The 24,757-nt window shown below is 42.8% G+C and overlaps 1 protein-coding gene across 10 annotated transcripts in view; it reads left to right on the forward strand.

Annotated features, from left to right (window-relative positions):
• Positions 1-24,757, forward strand: part of LTBP1 (latent transforming growth factor beta binding protein 1) — a 377,380-nt gene that overhangs the window by 350,356 nt on the left and 2,267 nt on the right. For all 10 annotated transcript variants that reach the window (XM_084625002.1, XM_084624994.1, XM_084624997.1 and 7 more), the window contains 2 exons: positions 12,178-12,300; positions 18,038-18,187. In XM_084625002.1, coding sequence (XP_084481128.1) covers positions 12,178-12,300; positions 18,038-18,187 — 273 coding nt within the window. The remainder of the gene's footprint in view (positions 1-12,177; positions 12,301-18,037; positions 18,188-24,757) is intronic.

Below are 24,757 nucleotides of genomic sequence, written 5' to 3' on the forward strand. Positions count from 1 at the left end.
GACACATATTTTGTGTAATAAATATTTTCTTGGCATTGTCCTTGTCTCCAGTGATTTCTTCTATGGTGAAACTGTCACATTTTAAAATATTTCTAAAGAACTGCCATGGTGTTGATAGCTTTGGCTCTTTTTTCTGTAATGCTGACAGTTATAAGGTGCTGGGCAGAAAATAAAGCTTTCTTTGTGGTGGGAGGGAGGATTTGGCCGTTATTCATTTGTAATCATGGTCATGTCAGGAAAAACTGTTTATAATATTCTGTGTTAAATATATGAAGCAATAGAATTAACTAGTTGACTGGAGATTTTGAGTCCAGTTTTCAGAAGCTCAGGCACACACTTGAGCACCTCTTTTGCATGTACACTGACCATAGTTGCATGTATTGTCACCACAAATTTACAGGCAAATTATGTTACCTGGGGTTATCTGAACCTAAAACTATGGTAACTAATCACTGTTTTTTTAGGAGGTGTCAGGAAATAAATCAGTGGGGGACACATTCCCTCTGATAAATGATTCGTACACACAAGAGTGCTTCCACCTAAAAAACCTTGTTTTTATTGAGTACAAAGCACACATCTAAACTAGCACTAGTCTAGAGTGTCCCAGAATATAGTTACCCAAAGTCTGAGGTGGTGCCGAGTGACAGCAGCAGGTTTCCAGTGGCCAGCCTTCCTCCTAGTTCTGGGGGGGCAAACTTTTTGGCCTGAGGGCTGCATTGGGTTTCTGAAATTGTATGGAGGGCCGGTTAGGGGAGGCTGTGCTTCCCCGAACAGCCAGGCATGGCCCAGGCCCTGCCCCCTCCTGACCCCCCCCCTGCTTCTCGCCCCCTGATGGCCCCCCCAGGACTCCTGCCCCATCCATCCCCCCATTCCCTGATGGCCCCCTGGGGACCCCTGCCCCATCCAACTCCCCTGCGCTCGGTCCCCTGACCACCGCCAGATCCCTCGCCCCTAACTGCCCACCCCCCGCCGCCCCATCCAACCCCTCCTCTCCTTCCTGATTGCCCCCCCCGAACCCTTGCCCCCATTCAACCCCCCTGTTCCCCACCCTCTGACCGCCCCAACCCCTATCTACGCCCCTGACCACCCCCTGAACTCCCTTGCCCTCTATCCAACCCCACCCCCACCCCGCTCCCTGACCCGTTACTGCGCTGCCTGGAGCACTGATGGCTGGCAGCGCAGCTGCACCAGGACAGGCAGCTGCGCCGCACAGCACAGAGCACCGGGTCAGGCCAGGCTCTGCAGCCCCGCCGCCCAGAGCATTGCGCTGGCAGTGCAGCGAGGTGAGGCTGCAGGGGAGAGGGGACAGCCAGGGAGGGGCTGGGGGCTAGCCTCCTGGGCCAGGAGTTCAGGGGCCAGGCAGGACGGTCCCGCAGGCCGTAGTTTGCCCACCACTGTCCTAGCTGCTTGTGAGATTGATGTTCGTGTCTTCTTGCTCATAGAAAATCAAAACTTTTCCAAAGTACATGTTTTAACTAATTTTTTTATAAGTAACTTAAAACAAAGAATAATTGAAAGTAACTTCTAATAGGCTAACAATTTCCCTAGCCACAGCAAAGAGCTCAATTTCTTTAGTAAAGCAACTCCAGCAAGAAACTTATAAACACAGGCACCCAGACCAAGGTCAGTTATCCTTGTTAGTAATGCTGCATTTGTGCAGATGTTTTTGTCTGCCTAAGCAAGGCCAAATTCTTCCTTGCTACGTGGTGTCCTCACTTCCATCTTATGGTGGCTAAGTGCACAAGATGGCTACAGGCTATGTCAAGTTCAGTTCTCTCATAACAATTAGATGTGCATTTATTTGACTACACTTCTGAAAATCCAGGTACATGACGTCTAATCATTGGGCTTTTATCAGACTTGTGTTTTAGCTTCCTTTTTTGTCAGCTACTAGTCATGATTGACTTCTGCGCAGGTTCGTACGTGCATCTCCTATTTTCCCCTAAAACACACTTATTTTGCATGCACTACTCAGGCAGCTACTTTTGAAAATGTCCCTTTAAATTTTAAATTTTAAGCTCACACCAACTTCTGTATGCATTAGTCATCTTAAGTTACAAAATGCACTGCCCATATATTTTTTTGAAAGTACTTCTTAAGAAAAACTTAGAAACATATGGAGTAATATGTGCATTATAAAAAGGAAAATCCTGTTCTTGAGCCATGGATATAATATCCCTGATTAGAGCCAAGAGATAGACTAGGAGAGAAAATATAAACAAACAGTAAATGCTGTTAACATAGATTATGAAACATGAAAAATAGCTACGCATTTTGTAATTCTTTATATGAACATGATTGGATTGAAATTATCCATTAATTTCTGCATTAAAGGTAAAATATTACTGTCGTGGTTCAAGGCTAGTTGCGCCTCTGTCCCCTCTTCTGATCTCACTGACTGCACTCTTTCCAGGTCATAGGCCATGAGCCTTCATCTCTCTGGGGAGAAATCCCATGATTCTCCCACTCTTAGAGCAGGGTGCTAAGCTACACAACCCTGTAATAATCAGGCTTTCTCCACAATAGGTCTTACTAGATTCTGTACCTTGTGCCTTTTCCCTCTGGAAGCTTGTGACCAGTGGTGAATACAGTAACCCAAAACAGCCTTCTTAAAACTAAGTATTGTTTAATCTTAACAAAACACAGAATAGCAAGGGGAAAGGTTTAAAACAACAAAACACATACATGTGTAGTTATCTTTCCATCTTCCATGTAGGGGGACCTGTTAGTCTATCTTCTGTCTTTTCAGACACCCCAGCCTCTGGGGTCTAGTTCACCTTAGTTCAAAAACCCTGTCCCCTGCCCCTTCAGGAGTGTCTCTCTTTTAATCCCTCTCAGTCTTTTGATCTGCCCCTCCCTTCATCGGGTGTGGGGGGCCGTGATTCAGTTCTGGCAAAGACAATCAGGCAAGCCCACCACGGGGAGGGAGGTGGTATATCATAGTTAATACTTCTGGATGTTTACTGAAGAGCTATTATCTGGGCTATTGTCCTTCTTTCTGGCTAAGTTTCCTGGCCACCTGGCTATTAAATTAACCTAATATAGGCATACAATAAAAATCTTTAAAGTACTCAGACAACATATAAAGAAAAGGAGTACTTGTGGCACCTTAGAGACTAACCAATTTATTTGAGCATGAGCTTTCGTGAGCAACAGCTCACTTCATCGGATGCATGCCGTGGAAACTGCAGCAGACTTTATATATACACAGAGAATATGAAAAAATACCTCCTCCCACCCCACTGTCCAGCTGGTAATAGCTTATCTAAAGTGATCATCAGGTGGGCCATTTCCAGCACAAATCCAGGTTTTCTCACCCTCCACCCCCCCACACAAATTCACTCTCCTGCTGGTGATAGCCCATCCAAAGTGACAACTCTTTACACAATGTGCATGATAATAAAGTTGGGGCTAGTCAGCCCCGCAACCTGAAGCAAATACTCACCAACAACCACATACCACACAACAGAACCACTAACCCAGGAACTTATCCTTGCAACAAAGCCCGTTGCCAATTGTGCCCACATATCTATTCAGGGGACACCATCACAGGGCCTAATAACATCAGCCACACTATCAGAGGCTCGTATACCTGCACATCCACCAATGTGATATATGCCATCATGTGCCAGCAATGCCCCTCTGCCATGTACATTGGTCAAACTGGACAGTCTCTACGTAAAAGAATAAATGGACACAAATCAGATGTCAAGAATTATAACATTCATAAACCAGTCGGAGAACACTTCAATCTCTCCGGTCACGCAATCACAGACATGAAGGTCGCTATCTTAAAACAAAAAACCTTCAAATCCAGACTCCAGCGAGAAACTGCTGAATTGGAATTCATTTGCAAATTGGATACTATTAATTTAGGCTTAAATAGAGACTGGGAGTGGCTAAGTCATTATGCAAGGTAACCTATTTCCTCTTGTTTTTTCCTACCCCCCCCCCCAGATGTTCTGGTTTAACTTGGATTTAAACTTGGAGAGTGGTCGGTTTGGATGAGCTATTACCAGCAGGAGAGTGAGTTTGTGTGTGTATGGGGGTGGGGGGGATGTGAGAAAACCTGGATTTGTGTTGGAAATGGCCCACCTTAATTATGCACATTGTAGGGAGAATGGTCACTTTGGATGAGCTATTACCAGCAGGATAGTGAGTTTGTGTGTGTGGTTTTTGGGAGGGGGGTGAGGGGGTGAGAGAACCTGGATTTGTGCAGGAAATGGCCCAACTTTATTATCATGCACATTGTGTAAAGAGTTGTCACTTTGGATGGGCTATCACCAGCAGGAGAGTGAATTTGTGTGGGGGGTGGAGGGTGAGAAAACCTGGATTTGTGCTGGAAATGGCCCACCTGATGATCACTTTAGATAAGCTATTACCAGCTGGACAGTGGGGTGGGAGGAGGTATTTTTTCATATTCTCTGTGTATATATAAAGTCTGCTGCAGTTTCCACGGCATGCATCCGATGAAGTGAGCTGTAGCTCATGAAAGCTCATGCTCAAATAAATTGGTTAGTGTCTAAGGTGCCACAAGTACTCCTTTTCTTTTTGCGAATACAGACTAACACGGCTGTTACTCTGAAACCAGACAACATATAGCGTATATAGTATTCAGAGTAGGGCTGTCAAACTATTAAAAAATTTATCGCGATTAATCATGAGATTAAAAAAAGTTGTGATTAATCGCAGTTTTAATCACACTGTTGTTAATAGAATACAATTTATTTAAATATTGTTGGATGTTTTCTACATTTTCAAACATATTGATGTCAATTACAACAAAGAACACAAAGTGTAAAGTGCTCACTTTTTATTATTCTGATTACAAATATTTGCACTGTAAAAAAGATTAAAAAAATAGTATTTTTCAGTTCACCTCATACAAGTACTGTAGTGCAATGTCTTTGTCTAGCAGTGTAATTAAAACTGTGATTAATCGTGACTAATTTTTTTAATCTAGTTAATTTGTTTTGCGTTAACTGCTTGTGTTAACTGTGATTAACAGCCCTAATTCATAGATTAATACAGGCAACTCCAAATCTGTTACAGCTATGCACCAAACAAGTGTTTAATTGAAATTTTTAAAGTGACTTTGACTTTGTTAGAATATATTAGGTCACACTTTACATGAAAGATGCATTTATAAATAGTTTATAAAATGTTAATAAAAGATGAATAGATGTTTTAATAAATGGTTAATCAATTGTTATGGAGTCCAACAGGCCAGTAGGTTCTGTATAACCATAGCTTATTACCATCTATAACACCTCCTACTAATGTGCTTATAACTATTTATAAAACACATCCTGCTCATGTCTGTAACATGCTTATGACATTTATTAACCATTACTTTATTTGTAATTGTTGTACAAGAGCTAGCAATGAAGACATTCAAAACTTAGTTGTGTCAGGGAAGGCTCAGTGCGACAGAGAAGAAGTTCCCATTATCAAAATTTCCAACAGATTAGATAATAAACTATGTGTATTTTGTACTGACAGATGTGCAATATAAAATACTGTCTGAGACTTCAAATTATCCAGGTCACCTGTATCAACAATAGGCTATCAACTAGTTCCATCTCTGTGTTGCATATTGCAGTACATACAATTTTTACATGACTATTAGATGACACATGGGGTCTAAAAATATAAACAAAACTGAAGTGTAATGTTTTATGGACAGATATATTGATACCACTAACGCTGATAACATGGAGTTGCATGAGCCAATGCACTGCAATGGAGATATCAGTTCCCTCTGCTAAGAAAAATACAGCACAGTCACTCATTTAAGTAGCCTTACTATTATATTTACATTAAACTGGGTAGAAATCATGCATCAGGGCATCAACTCAAGGGAGGTCTCCAAAGAAAGCATTTTGTATTAATTGTGTCATACATTGCATTATGTACATAATTAAAATCAAAGATAAGTACATTTTCAACACTAGTGCGCAGTATGTTAAATAATAATAATGGGTGTCACACGTTTATGAGGATTGCATGTTTACTCTTTAGCAGATTGTACTGGAATATTTATTCTCACAGGCCCAAATACCATGATGTTATGTTACATACAGTTGCAGACTCTCCTACAAATGCCTTAAACCTGGAGAGTTGAGATTTCCTGGCATTGTATACTATGTATGCAATGGCAGAAATAGCAGGAACTCCAGACCCTCTGGCTCCCGGTCGATGGTTTCTACTTTTTTTCAATTAGAATATTTTTAAAATGTATTGTATATAGTGCAATTAGTACCTGTCCCAATTATGAAATAGATGTATGAATACCCACAACCTGAGTCAAGAAAATTCTCAGTGCTAGGGTTATTGTATATAATGGGCATGATTTCCAAAAGGGCAGAGCATCAGCCTAACTCTGCTCCTATTAAAGTCAATGGAAGTTTTATCATTGCCTTCAGTGGGAGCAAAGTTAGGTTAGCAGTGAACAATTTTAAAAACCCCACCCCAAGAAAGAGAGTTCTTAAATTGGCAAGTGATCCCACTTGCATAAGTTTCATAACATTCTAACTCCACTGATTTCAGGGGAGTTTTTCTTGGTTTATATCAGTGTGAGATCATGGTCTTTTAGTTTGGAAAAAAAAAATCAGTCATTACAGTTGCCTAGTTTTGAAATATGTAGTATTTAACCTTCATTGGTTTTAGATTTAAAACAAATGTATACAGAAAATCCTGCAAAAAGAAAATTACCTCAACTCTTGAAATCTCTAAACACTTCAAGAATTATTATGCATGGGATAATACCAATGTTCCTGTTCATTTTTAACCAAAAATTATGACAGCCGTTTGTACTTTGGGTAGTGTTCAGTTGCATTCCTTACAGTTTTTCTTTGTACTGGATATTCTTGCTGTTTAAAATGTTTTCTTCATATGTTTAATATTCATAGTAAAAGCATTCTCTGCAAAGATTTGTAAGGCTAATTGATATACAATCATAGAATATTAGGGTTGTAAGAGACCTCAGGATGTCATCTAGTCAATCCCCTGCTCAAAGCAAGACCAACACCAACTAAATCATCCCAGCCAGGGCTTTGTCAAGCCGAGCCTTAAAAACCTCTAAGGATGGAGATTCCGCCACCTCCCTAGGTAACCCATCCCAGTGCTTAACCACCCTGTTTACGAATGTCCAACCTAGTCCTCTCCCACTGCAACTTGAGACCATTGCTTCTTGTTCTGTCATCTGCCACCACTGAGAACACAGAATCATAGAATATCAGGGTTGGAAGGGACCTCAGGAGGTCATCTAGTCCAGCCCCCTGCTCAGAGCGGGACCAATCCCCAACTAAATCATCCCAGCCAGGGCTTTGTCAAGCCTGACCTTAAAAACGTCTTAAGGAAGGAGATTCCACCACCTCCATAGGTAACCCATTCCAGTGCTTCACCACCCTCCTAGTGAAAAAGTTTTTCCTAACATCCAACCTAAACCTCCCCACTGCAACTTAAGACCATTACTCCTTGTTCTGTCATCTGCTACGACTGAGAACAGTCTAGATCCGTCCTCTTTGGAACTCCCTTTCAGGTAGCTGAAAGCAGCTATCAAATCCCCCCTCATTCTTCTCTTCCGCAGACTAAACAATCCCAGTTCCCTCAGCCTCTCCTCATAAGTCATGTGCTCCAGCCCCCTGATCATTTTTGTTGCCCTCTGCTGTGCTCTTTCCAATTTATCCACATTCTTCTTGTAGTGTGGGGCCCAAAACTGGACACAGTACTACAGATGAGGCCTCACCAATGTCGAATAGAGGGGAACGATCACGTCCCTCGATCTGCTGACAATGCCCCTACTTAAACATCCCAAAATGCCATTGGCCTTCTTGGCAACAAGGGCACACTGCTGACTCATATCCAGCTTCTCGTCCACTGTAACCCCTAGGTCCTTTTCTGCAGAACTGCTGCCTAGCCACTCACTCCCTAGTCTGTAGCAGTGCTTGGGATTCTTCCTTCCTAAGTGCAGGACTCTGCACTTGTCCTTGTTGAACCTCATCAGATTTCTTTTGGCCCAATCCTCCAATTTGTCTAGGTCCCTCTGTATCCTATCCGTACCCTCCAGCGTATCTACCACTCCTCCCAGTTTAGTGTCACCTGCAAACTTCCTGAGGGTGCAATCCACGCCATCGTCCAGATTATTAATGAAGATATTGAACAAAACCGGCCCCAGGACCGACCCTTGGGGCACTCCACTTGATACCGGCTGCCAACTAGACATGGAGCCATTGATTACTACCCGTTTAGCCCAACATCTAGCCAGCTTTCTATCCACTTTATAATCTGTTCATCCAGCCCACACTTTTTTAACTTGCTGGCAAGAATACTGTGGGAGACCATGTCAAAAGCTTTGCTAAAGTCAAGGAATAACACTTCCACTGCTTTCCCCTCATCCACACAGCCAGTTATCTCATCTTAGAAGGCAATTAGATTAGTGAGGCATGACTTGCCCTTGGTGAATCCATGCTGACTATTCCTGATCACTTTTCTCTCCTCTAAGTGCTTCAGAATTGATTCCTTGAGGACCTGCTCCATGATTTTTCCAGGGACTGAAGTGAGGCTGACTGGCCTGTAGTTCCCCGGATCCTCCTCCTTCCCTTCTTTAAAGATGGGCACTACATTAGCCTTTTTCCAGTCGTTCAGGACCTCCCCCGATCGCCATGAGTTTTCGAAGATAATGGCCAATGACTCTGCAATCACATCCGCCAACTCCTTTAGCGCTCTCGGATGCAGCGCATCTGGTCCCATAGACTTGTGCTCGTCCAGCTTTTCTAAATAGTCCCGAACCACTTCTGTCTCCACAGAGGGCTGGTCACCTACTCCTGTGTTGCCCAGTGCAGCAGTCTGGGAGCTGCCCTTGTCTGTGAAGACCGAGGCAAAAAAAGCATTGAGTACTTCAGCTTTTCCACACTATGTTGCCTCCCCCATTCAGTAAGGGTCCCACACTTTCCCTGACCACCTCCTTCTTGCTAACATACCTGTAGAAACCCTTCTTGTTACCCTTCACATCCCTTGCTAGCTTCAACTCCAATTGTGCCTTGGCCTTCCTGATTACACCCCTGCATGCTCTAGACATATATTTATACTCCTCCCTAGTCATCTGTCCAAATTTCCACTTCTTGTAAGCTTTCTTTTTGAGTTTAAGCTCACCGAATATTTCACTGTTAAGCCAAGCTGGTCGCCTGCCATATTTACTATTCTTTCTGCACTTCGGGATGGTTTGTTCCTGCACCCTCAATAAGGCTTCTTTAAAATACAGCCAGCTCTCCTTGCCCCCTCATCTTAGCCTCCCCAGGGATCCTGCCCATCAGTTCCCTAAGGGAGTCTGTCTGCTTTTCTGAAGTCCAGGGTCCGTATTTTGCTACTCTCTTTTCTTCCTTTTTTCAGGATCCTGAACTCAACCATCCTAGGTTGCCTCCCACTTCTACTTCCCCTACCAATTCTTCCCTGTTTGTAAGCAGCAGGTCAAGAGAAGCACAGCCCCTAGTCGGTTCCTCCAGCACTTGTACCAGGAAGTTGTCCCCAACACTCTCCAAAAACTTCCTGAATTGTCTGTGCACTGCTGTATTGCTCTCTCAGCAGATGTCGGAGTGATTGAAGTCCCCCATTAGAACCAGAACCTGGAGACTTCAGTTAGTCGTCTAAAGAAAGCCTCGTCTACCTCATCCTTCTGATCCAATGGTCTATAGCACACGCCCACCACATCATCACCCTTGTTGCTCTTGCCTCTAAACTTAACCCAAAGACTCTTCAACAGGCTTTTCTCCTGATATGTTGGACTCTTGCTATGAGGCAAGATTATACATAGACATTTTAACATGACATCCAGAAAAGTGCACTAAGTCCCTTTCCTGATAGATGCATCTTTCTTTGTTGCTACCTCTTTTTCTATTTTATTTTAAATATATTATTTTGGTGCTTCAGAAAGTGAAGGCATGATAGCATTGGCTAAATCAAGGCAAAAAATACAAACAGTTAAAAAACAGTCTTCCTCATACAGATCTCAGTTCTGATCATCCTAGTTGTTAATCTAATCCTCTACCTCTTCTAAATAAACACTGCCTTAAATCGTTTATGGACAAAATTCTTGGTTTATTTTTGTGGTCTTAACATTCTATCTATTTACATACCACAATGACCCAATGGAGTTCTATGATTTACACCAGCTGAGGATGTGGCCCTGAGACTTTGCTTCTTGTCCTGAGTTAGGGCCAGCACATAGTTACACTGTGGGGAGCAGCCCACAGAAAGAACTGTGACTCCAAGTCACAGTCCCTTCCTGGTTCCCACCCTTGATCCACTGAGAAGTATTCTGCTGCTGGCCCATATCCGCAGCACACTACTTTTCCCTCCTCCATGGCTAAACTGTTTTGCCCAGGGGCCAGAGTCAAAGCTCTGCCTAGTTCCCAATCCTCTCCACCCTCTCATCTGTGCATGAGGGAAATGGCAGGCCCACAGAGCCTGGTCCCCTTTATGCTCCCTGCCTCCTCCATGAATAGTCTGGTGATGCAGGGAGGTATTTTGAAAGGTCAGTAGTGCTGAGTGATGGTTTCTTTTGTTCTGGTCAGAAATATGAATGTTTTAGGGTAAGTAGTAAATTCCCTTTGTCAAGGGAGATGTTGATAATCTTTGTTCAGAGGGGTCTCAGGTTCTGTCTACTCTTGTATCATCCAGAAAAGATCTATATATCTAAGTGCTTAGGTACAATGATAGGCTGTACACAAAACCCTAAGGCAGATAGGAAGGACAGAGAATCATTGTCAAAGGTTGGTAGCTCTGGCTGCCATTTAAGCTTCCATGACTTTTTTATGAATAGGCTGGATTCTTGGAAGGGAGGGTGTTGTGTTTCTGGTCTTATGAGCAATGTGTTGTTCTTGATAGACACATGCAGGTGATTTTCTCTGTGAAAAAGATGACAACTCTACCCAGTGAGTGGTTCTGGCTTCTGGGCTTGAGTGAAGGCAGTCTGAGTTTATGGAGCCATTTACTATCTGGAATAGTTCTACACAGTGTGAGAGCTTGCCGGTTCTATGGCCACCACCAATGCCTGAGTTTTCTCCTTCGTACATTTCCTGTTATAGGTTATCTGAAAACCAGTTATTCTGCATGTGAAGTGTTGCTTTGATGCTAAAGTGTCCGCAGCAGTTGTCAGGAGTGGCTATAGACCCATATGACAATGAGGGTTTTATTCCAAAGTATCTGTCTTGTATATAGTTCCCTGCAATATGTAATAACAGTTCAATTACAGCACTGAGGCTGATCTAACTTACAGTGTGGGACAGGCAGAAGATGTAATGCAATTACCCTGGGGCGGGGGGCGGGTCATCAGCAGAGGGGATCAAACCTGGGACATCAGAACCGAAACAAAAAGCTTCTACTACCTCAGCTAAAAGATTCAGGTCTGCTTATTAACTTAGAGCTAGTGGCAGAATCATAAAACATGTGGTCCAGTCACCAGCAGAGGACAAAGAGCCACACTCTGTATGCAGTTACAGTAGCATAAAGTGACTTTCCCAAGTCCCCTCTGCCTTTTCAGTCCCTTAGCCAAGCAGAGCTTGGGAGGAACTGATATTTGGGACCTCTGGTTTTAGGACATGGACCACATTGTGGGACAATGAGAAGGGGCTATGATGGAGGGATGCAGAGTATTCTCTATTTACAGTGGCCCAGTTCTGCTGGCTGGTGTAGTGTGTGTGGGACAGACATGGACCCACTCTCTCCTCACCCTCTTTGCCTCGTTTTGGGTGGCTAATTCCATCACCTGTTCTGGCCTGAAGCAGTCTTTGCAGTCAAGGAATACAAAGGCTATAATTGCAGCTGGCCCTTGTGCAGTGGGAGTGTGGTAAGCTGCTTATGCCTTTTCATCCCCTCCTCCTTTGAAGGGACAGCCAAAATCTGGCCCTTAATTTTTTGTACAGTTATTAATTCAAATCCATTCCTTCAGCGTAAAACAACTGAAGTCACAAAAGGGATTAATTTGGCCCATTACATTTTAATGACATTATTCTTGAAGGGGAGAGAACAATTTGTAGAAGCTTCAGATTTATGCTGTTTCTAGGAAAGATATTTATTTCCAGCTGACAGGAGTTGCAAGTCATTGGAATTGCTGTAATGTGGCCTTTGTTACCAGTGTGTTTAGTTTTATGTCCTATTTTGCTTTCTCCTCCCCAGAGGATTATGCCCAGCTGTGCAATGTTCCAGTTCCAGGATCTCGACGACCATATGGACAAGATGCTTTGGTTGACTTTGAGGAACACTATACCCCAGAAACTGATCCATTCTTTGTTGAAGACCGTAAGTAAATATCACTGTTATGTAAAATTCTTGAAAGTAGGATTATAACTTGGATTACTTCCCTGTAGTTGGCTCCATTCATCTGTTTGCTTCTGAGTAATGTGGCCTATTTATTTATGTTCTACTTATTCCTATGACATTAACTGTCAGGTGTTCAAGTTCCAGTGCCAGAGTTGTATATGAGCCCATTTGGGCCCGAAGTACAATATTATTTTGTTTAATATAGTGAAATAATGTGTGCCAGGTATACTAAATTTATATTTACCAACAGATTTACAGCTAAAGGTCAAAAAAAGCCAGTTTTCCTTCTCACAAACTAATTTTTCTTTGGAGCATGTGACTCAAACTCCTTTGGGGTATATTAATTTTTTTTAAAAATTCTTCATGCCAGCTTTCCATGATTTTCCAGCAGAACTTATGTGGGGGAGGTGGAGTGTGTGCATGATGATCATACTCCAGAAAAAATCGCCTAGCTTAGCATGACCACTGAGTCTGATTTGCACATGCTTTAGTTGGAATGCCAATGCACACATAAATGAATAGGTCACGGGGAAAGCAAAGGTCTTGCTACAGAATCTTATAGAAGTAGGGTTCTAAATTTATGCTTGAAAAATGCACGGGTTTTCTACTGAATAGGAGCCTGATCCACCTTGCTTTGAAGTCAATGGAAAGCTGTTTGATCCTAGGCCAGGGGTGCTCACACTTCATTGCACTGCGACCCCCTTCTGACAAGAAAAATTACTACATGACCCCAGGAGGGGTCACTGAAGTCTGAGCCCACTCGAGCTCTGCCGCCCTGAGAGGTGCCAAAGCTGAAGACCAAGGGCTTCAGCCCCAGGCAGGTGGCCTATAACCTGAGCTCCGCCGCCTAGGGCTAAAGCTCTGAGGCTTGGGCTTGGCCCTGGGCGGTGGGGCTTGGGCTTCAGCTCTGGGCCTCAGCAAGTCTAAGCCAGCCCTGGTGATCTCATTTAAATGGGGATGCGACCTACTTTGGGATCCTAACCCACGGTTTGAGAACCGCTGACCTAGACTACTTGTTTCAGAGTAGCAGCCGTGTTAGTCTGTATCCGCAAAAAGAAAAGGAGTACTTGTGGCACCTTAGAGACTAACAAATTTATTTGAACATAAGCTTCCGTGAGCTACAGCTCACTTCATCGGATGCATTCAGTGGAAAATACAGTGGGGAGATTTATATACATAGACAACATGAAACAATGGGTGTTACCATACACATTGTAACAAGAGTGATCAGGTAAGGTGAGCTATTACCAGCAGAAGAGCGGGGAGGGGACTTTTTGTAGTGATAATCAAGGTGGGCCATTTCCAGCAGTCATCTGAGGAAGGGGGGGGGGGGAATAAACATGGGGAAATAGTTTTACTTTGTGTAATGACCCATCCACTCCCAGTCTCTATTCAAGCCTAAGTTAATTGTATCCAGTTTGCAAATTAATTACAATTCAGCAGTCTCTTGTTGGAGTCTGTTTTCGAAGTTTTTTTGTTGAAGAATTGCCACTTTTAGGTCTGTAATCGAGTGACCAAAGAGATTGAAGTGTTCTCCGACAGGTTTTTGAATGTTATAATTATTGACATCTGATTTGTGTCCATTTATTCTTTTATGTAGAGACTGTCCAGTTTGGCCAATGTACATGGCAGAGGGGCATTGCTGGCACATGATGGCATATATCACATTGGTAGATGTGCAGGTGAACAAGCCTCTGATAGTGTGGCTGATGTGATTAGGCCCTATGATGGTGTCCCCTGAATAGATATGTGGACACAGTTAGCAACAGGCTTTGTTGCAAGGATAGGTTCCTGGGTTAGTGGTTCTGGTGTGTGGATGCTGGTGAGTATTTGCTTCAGGCTGGGGGCTGTCTGTAAGCAAGGACTGGCCTGTCTCCCAAGATCTGTGAGAGTGATGGGTCATCCTTCAGGATAGGCTGTAGACTACTTGGACTGCCTTGAATTCAGCTTACACCCTTATACCAGGGCTGCATTTGGTCCAGCATATTTCTTCACAGTTTATGTTAGAAACAAAATGGTGGTTACAAAAGAAACAGGCAATCCCAACTGCCTTGTACTTATAGCATGCAGGTACCACTTCTCTCTTACCCAACATGTCTCCCATTAAAACAAGTTAATATGTTAAAAGAAATAATGGTAAAAGAAATCAAAATGATAGCTTTGACAGGGCCAGAGGACTACAGTGAGTAGCAGAAGTTTCAGATGTATTCCCTTCCAGTAATTGCACAAGTAATAATAGGATGAAATTCAATAAGGACCAATGTAAAGCACTAAACTTAGGAAGGAATAATCAATTCCACAAATACAAAATGGGAAATGACTACCTACAAAGGAGTTCTGCAGAAAAGGTTGTGGGGGATAGAGTGGGTCACAAACTAAATATGCGTCAATAATGTGATACTGTTGCAAAGAAAACAAACAGCATTCTGGAATGTATTGTGTCGTAAGCAAGATATGAGAAGTAATTCTTCCACTCTACTCAGCACTGATAAGGCCTCAGCTGGAGTATTGTGTCCAGTTCTGGGCACCACACTTCAGGAAAGATGTGGACAAACTGGAGAAAGTCAAAAGGAGAGCAACAAAAATGATTAAAGGTCTTGAAAGCATGACCTATGAGGAAAGACTGAAAAAAATAGATCTGTTTAGTCTGGAGAAGAGAAGACTGAGGGGGGACATAACAGTCTTCAAGTACAGCAAAGGTTGCAATAAAGAAGAGGGTAAGAGATTGTTCTCCTTATCCACTGAGGATAGGTAAAGAAGAAATGGGCTTAAATTACAGCAAGCGAGATTTAAGTTAGACAGTAGGAAAAACTTCAACTGAAAAACTTCAACTGTAGTTAAGACCTGGAACAAATTGCCTACGGAGGTTGTGGAATCTCTGTCACTGGAGGTTTTTAAGAACTGGTTAGACAAACACCTGTCAGGCATGGTCTCTAGATAATACTTAGTCATGCTGTAGTGCAGGGGACTGGATTAGAAGATGACCTATCGAGATCTCTTCCAGTCCTACACTTTGATGATTCTATTAAATATAGCCTACAGAAACCAGGGTTCATCTCTGTTTAATACCTAACAAACCTAATAGACTTTATACAGAGTTGTACAAAACTAAACAATACCAACTTCTAACTAAATGTTGACACTGATGAAAATTATCTAAGCACAATGAAAACCCCAGAAAGAGATGATAGTGTCCTCAATATGATGGAAGAGAAATAGAGTGGGATACGTACATTCTATTCCAATGTCCCAATTATAAAGGGGTGTAAAAAAATTACTTCCTCAAATTATAAGCAATGATAAAAGACTTTCCATTAATAAGTGATTAGAGAACTGTGTGTAATCCAAGGAGATATCGAAGCGATATCAGAGCTAGGATCCCTTTAGCATCCTGCCACTAAATCAAAAACAATAGTGCCAAATGAACACAGAATATAACCCAGAACACATCCTGGGCAGATGCTTGAGCAAATGCTGTATATGCCTCTGCAAATACCCAATGTTTCTATCCTTTTGGACATTTTAGCCAGTTGTATTGTTGTTAATAACGATAATGTTAATAATAAATATTTATTGTATGGTAATACTCAGAGATCCTAATTGGGATTAAGATCCCCTTCTGCTGGGTGCAATACGATCCCCAAAAAGAGACAGTTCTTGCCTTGAAAGACCTACAGTACATATCTTGACATGCCAATTAAATATTTTTCAATTTTATTACCATCAGATTCTGTTAGAACTGCAAACAAATATTTTTTACTTGTTGCAAGCAAGTTTGAAAATAGACATGTGCAGTATGGATTATAGTGCAAACAATCTTGTTTAAATCAGTTTCAGCTGGTTAAAAATGTCAGCATGCTATATGTGAGCTCAGTGGAGAACAAATGATATCTTTCATTTGTAAAGAATTTGTTCAAGAGCACCACCTTTTCCCTGCTTGGCAGTGTTTGTTTTTCATAATTAGCTGTCTATATGATGGCCCATCAAACGCATGCAATGTAACGGAGCCCCATGTAGGCGCTCTGAATGGATTAAAATATAATAGAGGTTGTTGAAAAGTTTTCTGCTATCTTGCAGTAAACCAAAATAATCTACTCAATGAATTATTGTATATCTGTATCTTACTGCAGTTTACTATATTAATAGGAAACTTTGTAATGATCCTTACTATATGTGAAGGTGTGTACTCAACAAAGGAAATATATGTTCAGGTTCATTTCTAAGTCTCTATGGTATGTGGCACCATTTTTGTTATCTGTTCCACAAATCAACCTTATCCCAAACTGAGCGCATTTCAGCCACAAGTGGACATGAACCTGTGAAGTATCCAGACAACCTTGAAGAGCCAGTGCTGGACACACCAGATTTGTTCAAATAGAGGGCATGTGGATGAGGACAGAGAGGGTAGAATTAGAAAGGTAGGGCACGGATAGAGAAAATGTGAGATGAGGGAAAGAATGAGAGGGGTCTGGGTTAACAAGGGAAAATGTGAAAAGGCAGATGGAAGGGAAGAGCAGCAAGAGAGGAAGAAATTAATAGAACATATAGTTGAGGTGTATTATACATACAAATATCTGTTAAAAATGATTCCAAATATATGAACAGGTTTTAGATATACCAATGGTCTGTTTGTGGAGTTAATGTGTGAATTAAATATCAGTAGAAAAACCCCTCTATGACTCCCCTGCCATGCGCACACCATGACGTCACAAAAAACCAAACCCCAATGTATTATTTAAACTGGATCAGGAGGGATATTAAATGTTATGGACTTTTTCTCAAGTATTCTTTTTGATGTGGTTGGCTGCCATCTACAGTTCTGTTTGATTTATTGCTTCTAAGAATGGAAAGACAGTAAGACTGTTGTATAATGTTAACTTGTTGGTACTTAGATGAGCACTTTAATCTTACTGAAATTCAATGAGCATTTAAAATTTTTGAATAAGTTTTAAAATATATGCACTCTTCCCCTATTATTGTTATGTTATTGTCTAGAGACCCTAAATCAGGACTCAAGGTTCCATCATAATAGGCATCGTACGAACTAGTAAAACAAAGACAGTCCCTATCCCAGAGAGCTCACTACCTAAGATTATGACAAGACACAGTAAAGTAGTTTATAGGTATTTATATCAGTGCCCATCACTCAAATATCTGAGTGACCCCTAAAGAGTTATTAACCAAAACCACAATAGGCTAGTAGTCTAATTTCCTCTTACTTCACTAAAGGCAGTTGGGACTAATATTTTTTTGCATGTTTCCTCTACAGTAATTACAATATAACTTCTTCCCTCCCTTTTTATAGTAATATTTAGAAGAGCTTTTTATAATTATTTTTCAAATTACCCTACAACACTTCTACATCAGCACTGTAAACTTTTATAAAGTCTGATTTTACAAGATTTTATTACAAAGTAATATTTTATCATTGAGATAATTTATCAAAATGTGTGTCTGTTAAAAATGGATCAAAGCTTTTAACACTGAACACATTTCACACAGCTATTTTATTTTCATCTTAAAATATAACTGTATTTTATTAGTACATTAAACATTCCAGATGGAGCAGATCTGCTAAAGGTGACCTATTTTCTACAAAGCTGAGTCACATCCCAGTAAACCCCTGAGACAATTAAAGAGTCTCACTGTACATTTGTATTAAAAAAAAAAGGATTCAGCATCTAACTGATGTGTTTGCAATACTTTCTCCACCCAGGTTTCCTGAACAGCTTTGAGGAATTACAAGCAGAGGAATGTGGCATTCTGAATGGATGTGAAAATGGCCGGTGTGTGAGAGTCCAGGAAGGCTATACCTGTGATTGTTTTGATGGCTACCACTTGGACATGGCCAAAATGACTTGTGTTGGTGAGATTATAATGCAATATTTTACATACAATTCATTTTTTGTATTTTAGCAGATTTACTGTCACAAGCAGACCCATTCACTTGACTTCAGTGGGACTCCTTATGTGAGTAAAGTTACTCATTTGTCATAAGAGTTTGCAGGAGCAAAACCTTTCTGACAAATGATCATCTGAATTATGTTAAACATTCTAAATCTATATATGATATATTGAAAGCCAGTTTTCACTTGAGCAGCCATCTCTGAATTCCTAGATCATTTGAATATCAGTGAACAGTTGTCCTAGGTATCCATGAGAAATATGGGATTGTGGAGTGTATACTAATAATAATTAGCTAGGGGAACATACTATTCATAATCGTTATAAAAAGTATGTTAGTGTGCCTGTGTCAATTTCAATGCTAAGCTAACTAGTATGGTAAAGGTACTCTTAATTAAAAGACACTCACTAATAACTGACATAAAATATAATACATTAAAATGCAGAACAAGCTTTGGTTAAAATTTTCAGAAGTATCTAAGTCCCATTTTCAAAAGTTACTTAGGGACAGATTTTTAAAGGTATTCAAGCACTGTGATACGGGAGGGCCAAGGAGCAGTGGTAGAGGAGAAATATATAAACCCTAGGCTAATTAAGGCGAGGTTCCCTGTAGACTAGGGAGGGTTGCTACAGGTTAATTGGAGCACCTGTAGTCAATTAAGGCCTTGTCAGGAACTAATAAACCCCCTGCTTTAGGCAGTCAGGGGAAGAGGAGGAAGGAAAGAGGACTGGAGCTTGGAGGTGTGTTGTGAGAGCTGAAAGACCAGAGAACCAAAGTAAGGGAGACTTCCTCCCGCAGCATCTAAGGACCGAGGGTAACCCCACCCAAGGGGTAAGAGGGTAAGAAACCCGCAGGGGGGCTGGGACTCAGAGTGAGGAGCAAACCCAGACCCCCTCCCCGGCTTCCCTCCTCTACCACCTTTCCGGGCCACTAGTGGGGCCTTTGGTGCCCAAGAGCAGGGGAAAAGGGTGGTGTCTTAGCCGCCCCCACCCCACCATAGGAATATCGGCCATCTTGTCACAGCACCTACAGATTCAGATCAGTGCCTAGTGGGATATTCAGAAGTATCTATGTATCTAACTCCCTACCTTTGAAACCATAGAATTGGAAGGGACCTCGAGAGGTCCATCAATGGGAGTTAGGCACCTAGGTGCTTGTGAGAATTTCACTAGGCACCTATCTGAATCTTTGGCACCTAAATATCTTTAAAAATCTGGTCCTAAATCACTTTGGAAAATGTCATCCTTTATCTAGCTGTATCATACATTTTCCCATATACATGTATATATATTCACATGTATTTTTCTGTCCTTGTTTCCCCAAGATTTTTTTAAGTGAATTTATTACTCATGTAAAGAACTGAATTGAGAGCACCGGAGACTGACATACTCTTATTACCTGCAATACAGATGCAACTCTAGTAGCAGCACCGTAAGCTTCTTTACACTGCTCTGCCCTAACAGACTGTGTCTTCACTGCCAAAAAAAAGGTGTGGTTTTGCAATGAGATAACTAACGTATATTAGCTATATCTGTAAAATGCTAGTGAAGGCAAAGGGTCTGTGGTTGTTACTGCAAAGTAGCTAGCTGAGGTCAACCACAGGTGGGGTGGTATACTGTTGATCTTGTCTAACTGCATTGCAGTAAAAACTACTTGCACCATGTCTCCAATAGGATTTTACAGCAAGATAGTAATACGCATTCATTATCTCTCTGTAAAACAAACCAAAAAAACCAGCCACCTTTTCGGGCAATGAAGGCATAGACCTACTGCATCTCAGTCCAGTGCTATAGAGACTTGGTGGAGGAATGAGGTAGATTTCTCTTCACAGCTATTAGTCACTGGCCTCTCTGCTAAGACTGCCAACTAGTGCTAGTTGTTTTTCTTTTCTTTTTTTAATATGGTTATGTAAGAATTGTATTACACCGGAACTGAGATCAACAATTCATTTCACGTAGACCACTGAACAGTCACCAGATGGCACTTTATGAGCAGGCTTCAAAGGATTAGTTCTTCCTCAAGTGAAGGTTCCTATTGTATTCCACTGTGGGTTACGCATGCACACTTGGAGTTGGAGAATTTGAAAGTAGTGTCCCATTGATCCATTCATGTGCCCTGATTTGCCTTGTGCTTCCATCCGAGGCGATAAAGGGCAGGGTAGAACAACCACGTCTCCAATTGCTTCTCACCGCCGCATAGTCTGGTTCGGAACCTTCAGTGCTTTTGTCTCTGTTCTAATAATTACAATTGTAAATAGTTGTATCAATTTTAGCCATACTTTTTCAAATTTTATTTGTTTCCTAGTTTTAGTAGTTACTAGTTTTAACAGTTAGATTAGAATATACTTCGGAGATTTTCACCCTCTGTTCTCCTACCTGGTACTCCTGTTCAAGTACTGGACTATGCCTAGAACTCTGGGTTTCAAACTCTGTGCCTCTTGTTCACAATCCTTCTCAGTCATCAACAACCACCAACGCTGCTTCTACTGCCTGGGAGAAACTCACATCCTGGCTAAGTGCAGAATTTGCCAGTCCTTCCCCAGCCATTATCTGAGAAGGCCGAGTACTTGTTCCCTGGAAGTATGTCATGGAGATGGCCCTGAGACCTCATTCGGACCCAGGCCAGGGAATCCTATGTCAGCCTGATTCAGTGAGGAGTGTGCTATGTGCTCCTGTGTCAAACTCTGGTGCCAGCAGAACCGCCCCCACCGACCCCGGGGGGGGCCTAGTCGGAAGATTAGCAAGCACACCCCTAAGTCTTCCTCCAAGTCCAAGGAACTGAAACATTCCCTCCACCAGCTTGGCCCAAGGGGAAGTCCCACAGGCACAAGAAGAAGACCCATAAACAATAGGATTTAATGGTTCCTTCCAGGCAGCAAAGCATTGGTACCGCCATCTCCAGCACCTCCCAAGACGCAGGATCCTCCTACACCAGGAAGACTTCAGCAATAGTACTGGCAACCGGAAAAAAGAGAGTACTCCCTACACCAGGGAGATCCAGATCCATGGCTACACCCCAAGATGTCTTTGCCTTACCGAATCCAGAGTCTCCTCCTCCATAAGGTCCCTCCACTTCCAGAGAACTCATATCTCCGCCACAGGATATGACTACAATACTGGGTCTATCACCCTCTTCGCAAGTGTTATACACCACTCCGTTGGCTCTGATGGTACTACCATTGGAACCAGAATCCACCTTTTCCTCTTCCAGTGAATCAGAACGGGGGAAAGAACTGCCTCTGCCATACTGTTTCTGTCCAACATCACAGAGTCCAACACACTCATGGAACTACCTCCTAACCCTTCCCAGAGCCACTGTTGATCCTGCTTCATTGGCCATACTGGGAGCCTTGGGTACAGTATCCTCCTTCGGAGCCTGTCTAGTCCACAAGAGGGTCATCACTAGCTTCCTGCTTCCCCCCCTCCCCCCCACAAGGGATCCATCAAGCATGCCCACGAATCTGATAGCAGAGGAAGCATTTTATTCCCCAGATCCAGTGGTCCAATCCAAGCTGGCTAGATTCCCATCCTCATAGCTGGACATAACTGTGACTGTGTTATCTCCTTCCCCAATGGATGACTTCAGACAATGTCAAGACCTTTTATGGAGAGTTGCATGGAAATTCCAAATCTGGTTGGAAGAAATCCAAGACTCACAGCATAAGCTTCTGGACATTCTTCACACTTTGGGACTGACAAGAACAGTACTGCTGATTGACAAAGCCTACTGGAGCCATCCAGAACAGCATGGCACACCCCTGCCACATCTACCACCACCCCTAAAGGAGCGGAGAGACTCTACTACATCCCGGCCAAAGGCTCAGAATTCCTCTTCTCTCACCCAGCTCCAAACTCACTGGTAGGTCAGGCTGCTGGGAAGAGGGCTAAACAACAACACCTTTGATCCACATCTGTGGACATGGAAGGGAAGCATTTAGATATCCTAGGGGAAAACAAAAGTCTTCTCTTTTTCCAGTTTACAATTCAAGATAGCCAATTATCAAGCATTGTTGGCTACTTCCTGAATTATGCTAAATTCAAGAAATTTGCTAATAGTCTCCCATAAGATTGTGCTTGCTTTCAGGCCCTGGTCGAGGAAGGGAAACTCTTAGCCAGAACTGCCCTCCAATCCACAGTGGACATGGCTGATACATACTCCAGGGCCATGGCTATGGCTATTGTGATGCAAAGAGACTCTTGGCTTCATGCTTCTGGTTTTCCTATGGAGGTCCAGAACACAATTGAGGATCTCCCTTTTGACAAATCCCATCTCTTCAAACAGAAGATAGATGAATCTTTGTATATACTAAAAGATTCCAGGACCACCCTTCACTAACTGGGCATCTACATTCCTGCCGCAAAATGAAAGTTCCACCTTCCATTGTCCACACAGAGGTACAGGTCTCCACAGTTTTACCAGCAGAGACCCAATGAACTTCCAAGCAAATGACAAAAAATCCAAAGTTCTCGCTGCCGTGGGCCCTCCTCTCAGGCTTCAACATCTCAAACCCCACCACAAGCCATGAGATTTTTTACATGAGCTTAAGAACCACCACCCACTGAACCTAAGTATTTTCTGTAGTAGCAGCTCACATCAGGCATTACGGTCTCCTTGTTTTTCCATATCTCAACAACTGGCCCATAGCTGCCAGGAAGCCCATGATTTGACCTCTGTTACTCAGTCTCCTTTTTTCACAGGGAGTCAGCATCAACTGTACTCACCGGGCTGTCACTCTATGAACCTCCTGCTGACAGTCCCAGCCAAGGTACTGTCATCCCTTCTATGATGGACAGACTCACATCACATACGTGTGGGAGCCCTCTGTCTTCCTTCTTCCCCAGACAAAACTATCATTACTGATATGTCCCTGTTAGGTTAGGGGGCCCATATGGACATCTCGAGAATCCAGGATGCACATCAATTTCCTAGAACTTGGAGCAGTAAGGAAGGCATGTGAATTCTTTCTTCCACTCATTTGCTCTCATCATGTCCTGGTCGTGTCAAACACCACCACCCCTGGTTTCTCTATCAACAAACAAGAGAGAACGAAATCTGCCGCTGTATGTGCAGAAACAGTCAATAGCTGGAACTGGTGCATCAACAATCAGATCACCCTATCCACAGCCTACCTTCCAGGAATGCAGAATGTGCCTGTGAACTCACTCAGCAGACACTTCGTGATCGACCACAAGTGGGAACTTCACAACAAAGTGCTATACAACATTTTAGCGCAATGGAGGAACCCAGCCAGAAACCTATTTGCTTCTCAGACAAACAGCAGGTGCGCCACTACAGCTCCAGAGGAGCCCTCAGTTACCACTCTAGGGCAATGCCCTCCTTCTCTCCTGCTCAGACCAACTGAACTGTGCCTTCCCTCCACTACCACTCCTACCTCAGGTGCTGCACAAAATCGTAGGTCACCACAGTTCTTGATTGCACTTGCCGAGAGGATGAAAGGGCTCCCTGTCTCATCCCAGCATATTTCATCATGGATCACGTCCTGCATCAGAACGTGCCACGGCCTAGCTGAAATTTCAGTCCCGCCATTAACGGCGCACTCCACAAGAGCGCAGGCGTCATCTGCCGCATTCCTTGCGCTGGTCCTTATCCAAGACATATGCAAGGCAGCAACGTGGTCTTCCATCCACACGTTTATGTTGCACTACGCCATCACCCAACAGGTGAGGGATGATGCAGCTTTCAGCCGGGCAGTATTGCAATCAGCAACTCAGTGAACTCCGACCCCTCCTCTGTCAAACCTGCTTGGGAGTCACCTATTGGATTGGACGTGAGCAATCACTTGAAGAAAAGACAGTTACCTACATTTCGTAACTGTTGTTCTTTGAGATGTGTTGCTCATATCCATTCCAAATCCCGCCCGCCTACCCTCTGTCAGAGTATTCCGGCAAGAAGGAACTGAGCAGGCAGTGGGTCGGCAGGGACCTATATACACCGCCATAAAGGCGCCACTCCAGGGGGCTCCACAGCTGACCCGACGGGTACCACTAGCGTAAAACCTTCTGACGATCGTGCCCACAGCACACACACACACCTATTGGAATGGACATGAGCAAACACTTAAAGAAGAACTCGAAGCTATGAGGCAGACCTGCCCCTTACAGTATTCCACAAGAATTAAGTCTCCTTAGGCCTACACCTGAAATTTTTAACAATCCATTCACTTACCTGTTTTCTTCCCAAAACCCGCACACATCTGCAGAAGAACATAGACTCCATTCCCTCAACATCTGACAAGCTTTGGCCTTTTACCTGCAAAGAACAAAAACAATCAGGAAGTCCCTTAGGCTGCTTATTGCAGTAACAGAGAGAATCAGGTGACAGGCCATCTCCACCCAGAGAAACACCAAATAGATTTCCAGCTGCATTAAACTCTGCTACTAGCTGTTGAACCTGCTTTTACACACACACACACACACACACACACGTAGGGGGTCACTCCATTAGAGCTCAAGCAATGACCATGACATCCCTTCAAGACGAGTCTTTCATAAACATATGTAGAGCAGCCAT

This window comes from Lepidochelys olivacea, assembly GCF_965140295.1.
Source record: "Lepidochelys olivacea isolate rLepOli2 genome assembly, chromosome: 3".
Lineage (NCBI taxonomy): Eukaryota > Metazoa > Chordata > Testudines > Cheloniidae > Lepidochelys > Lepidochelys olivacea.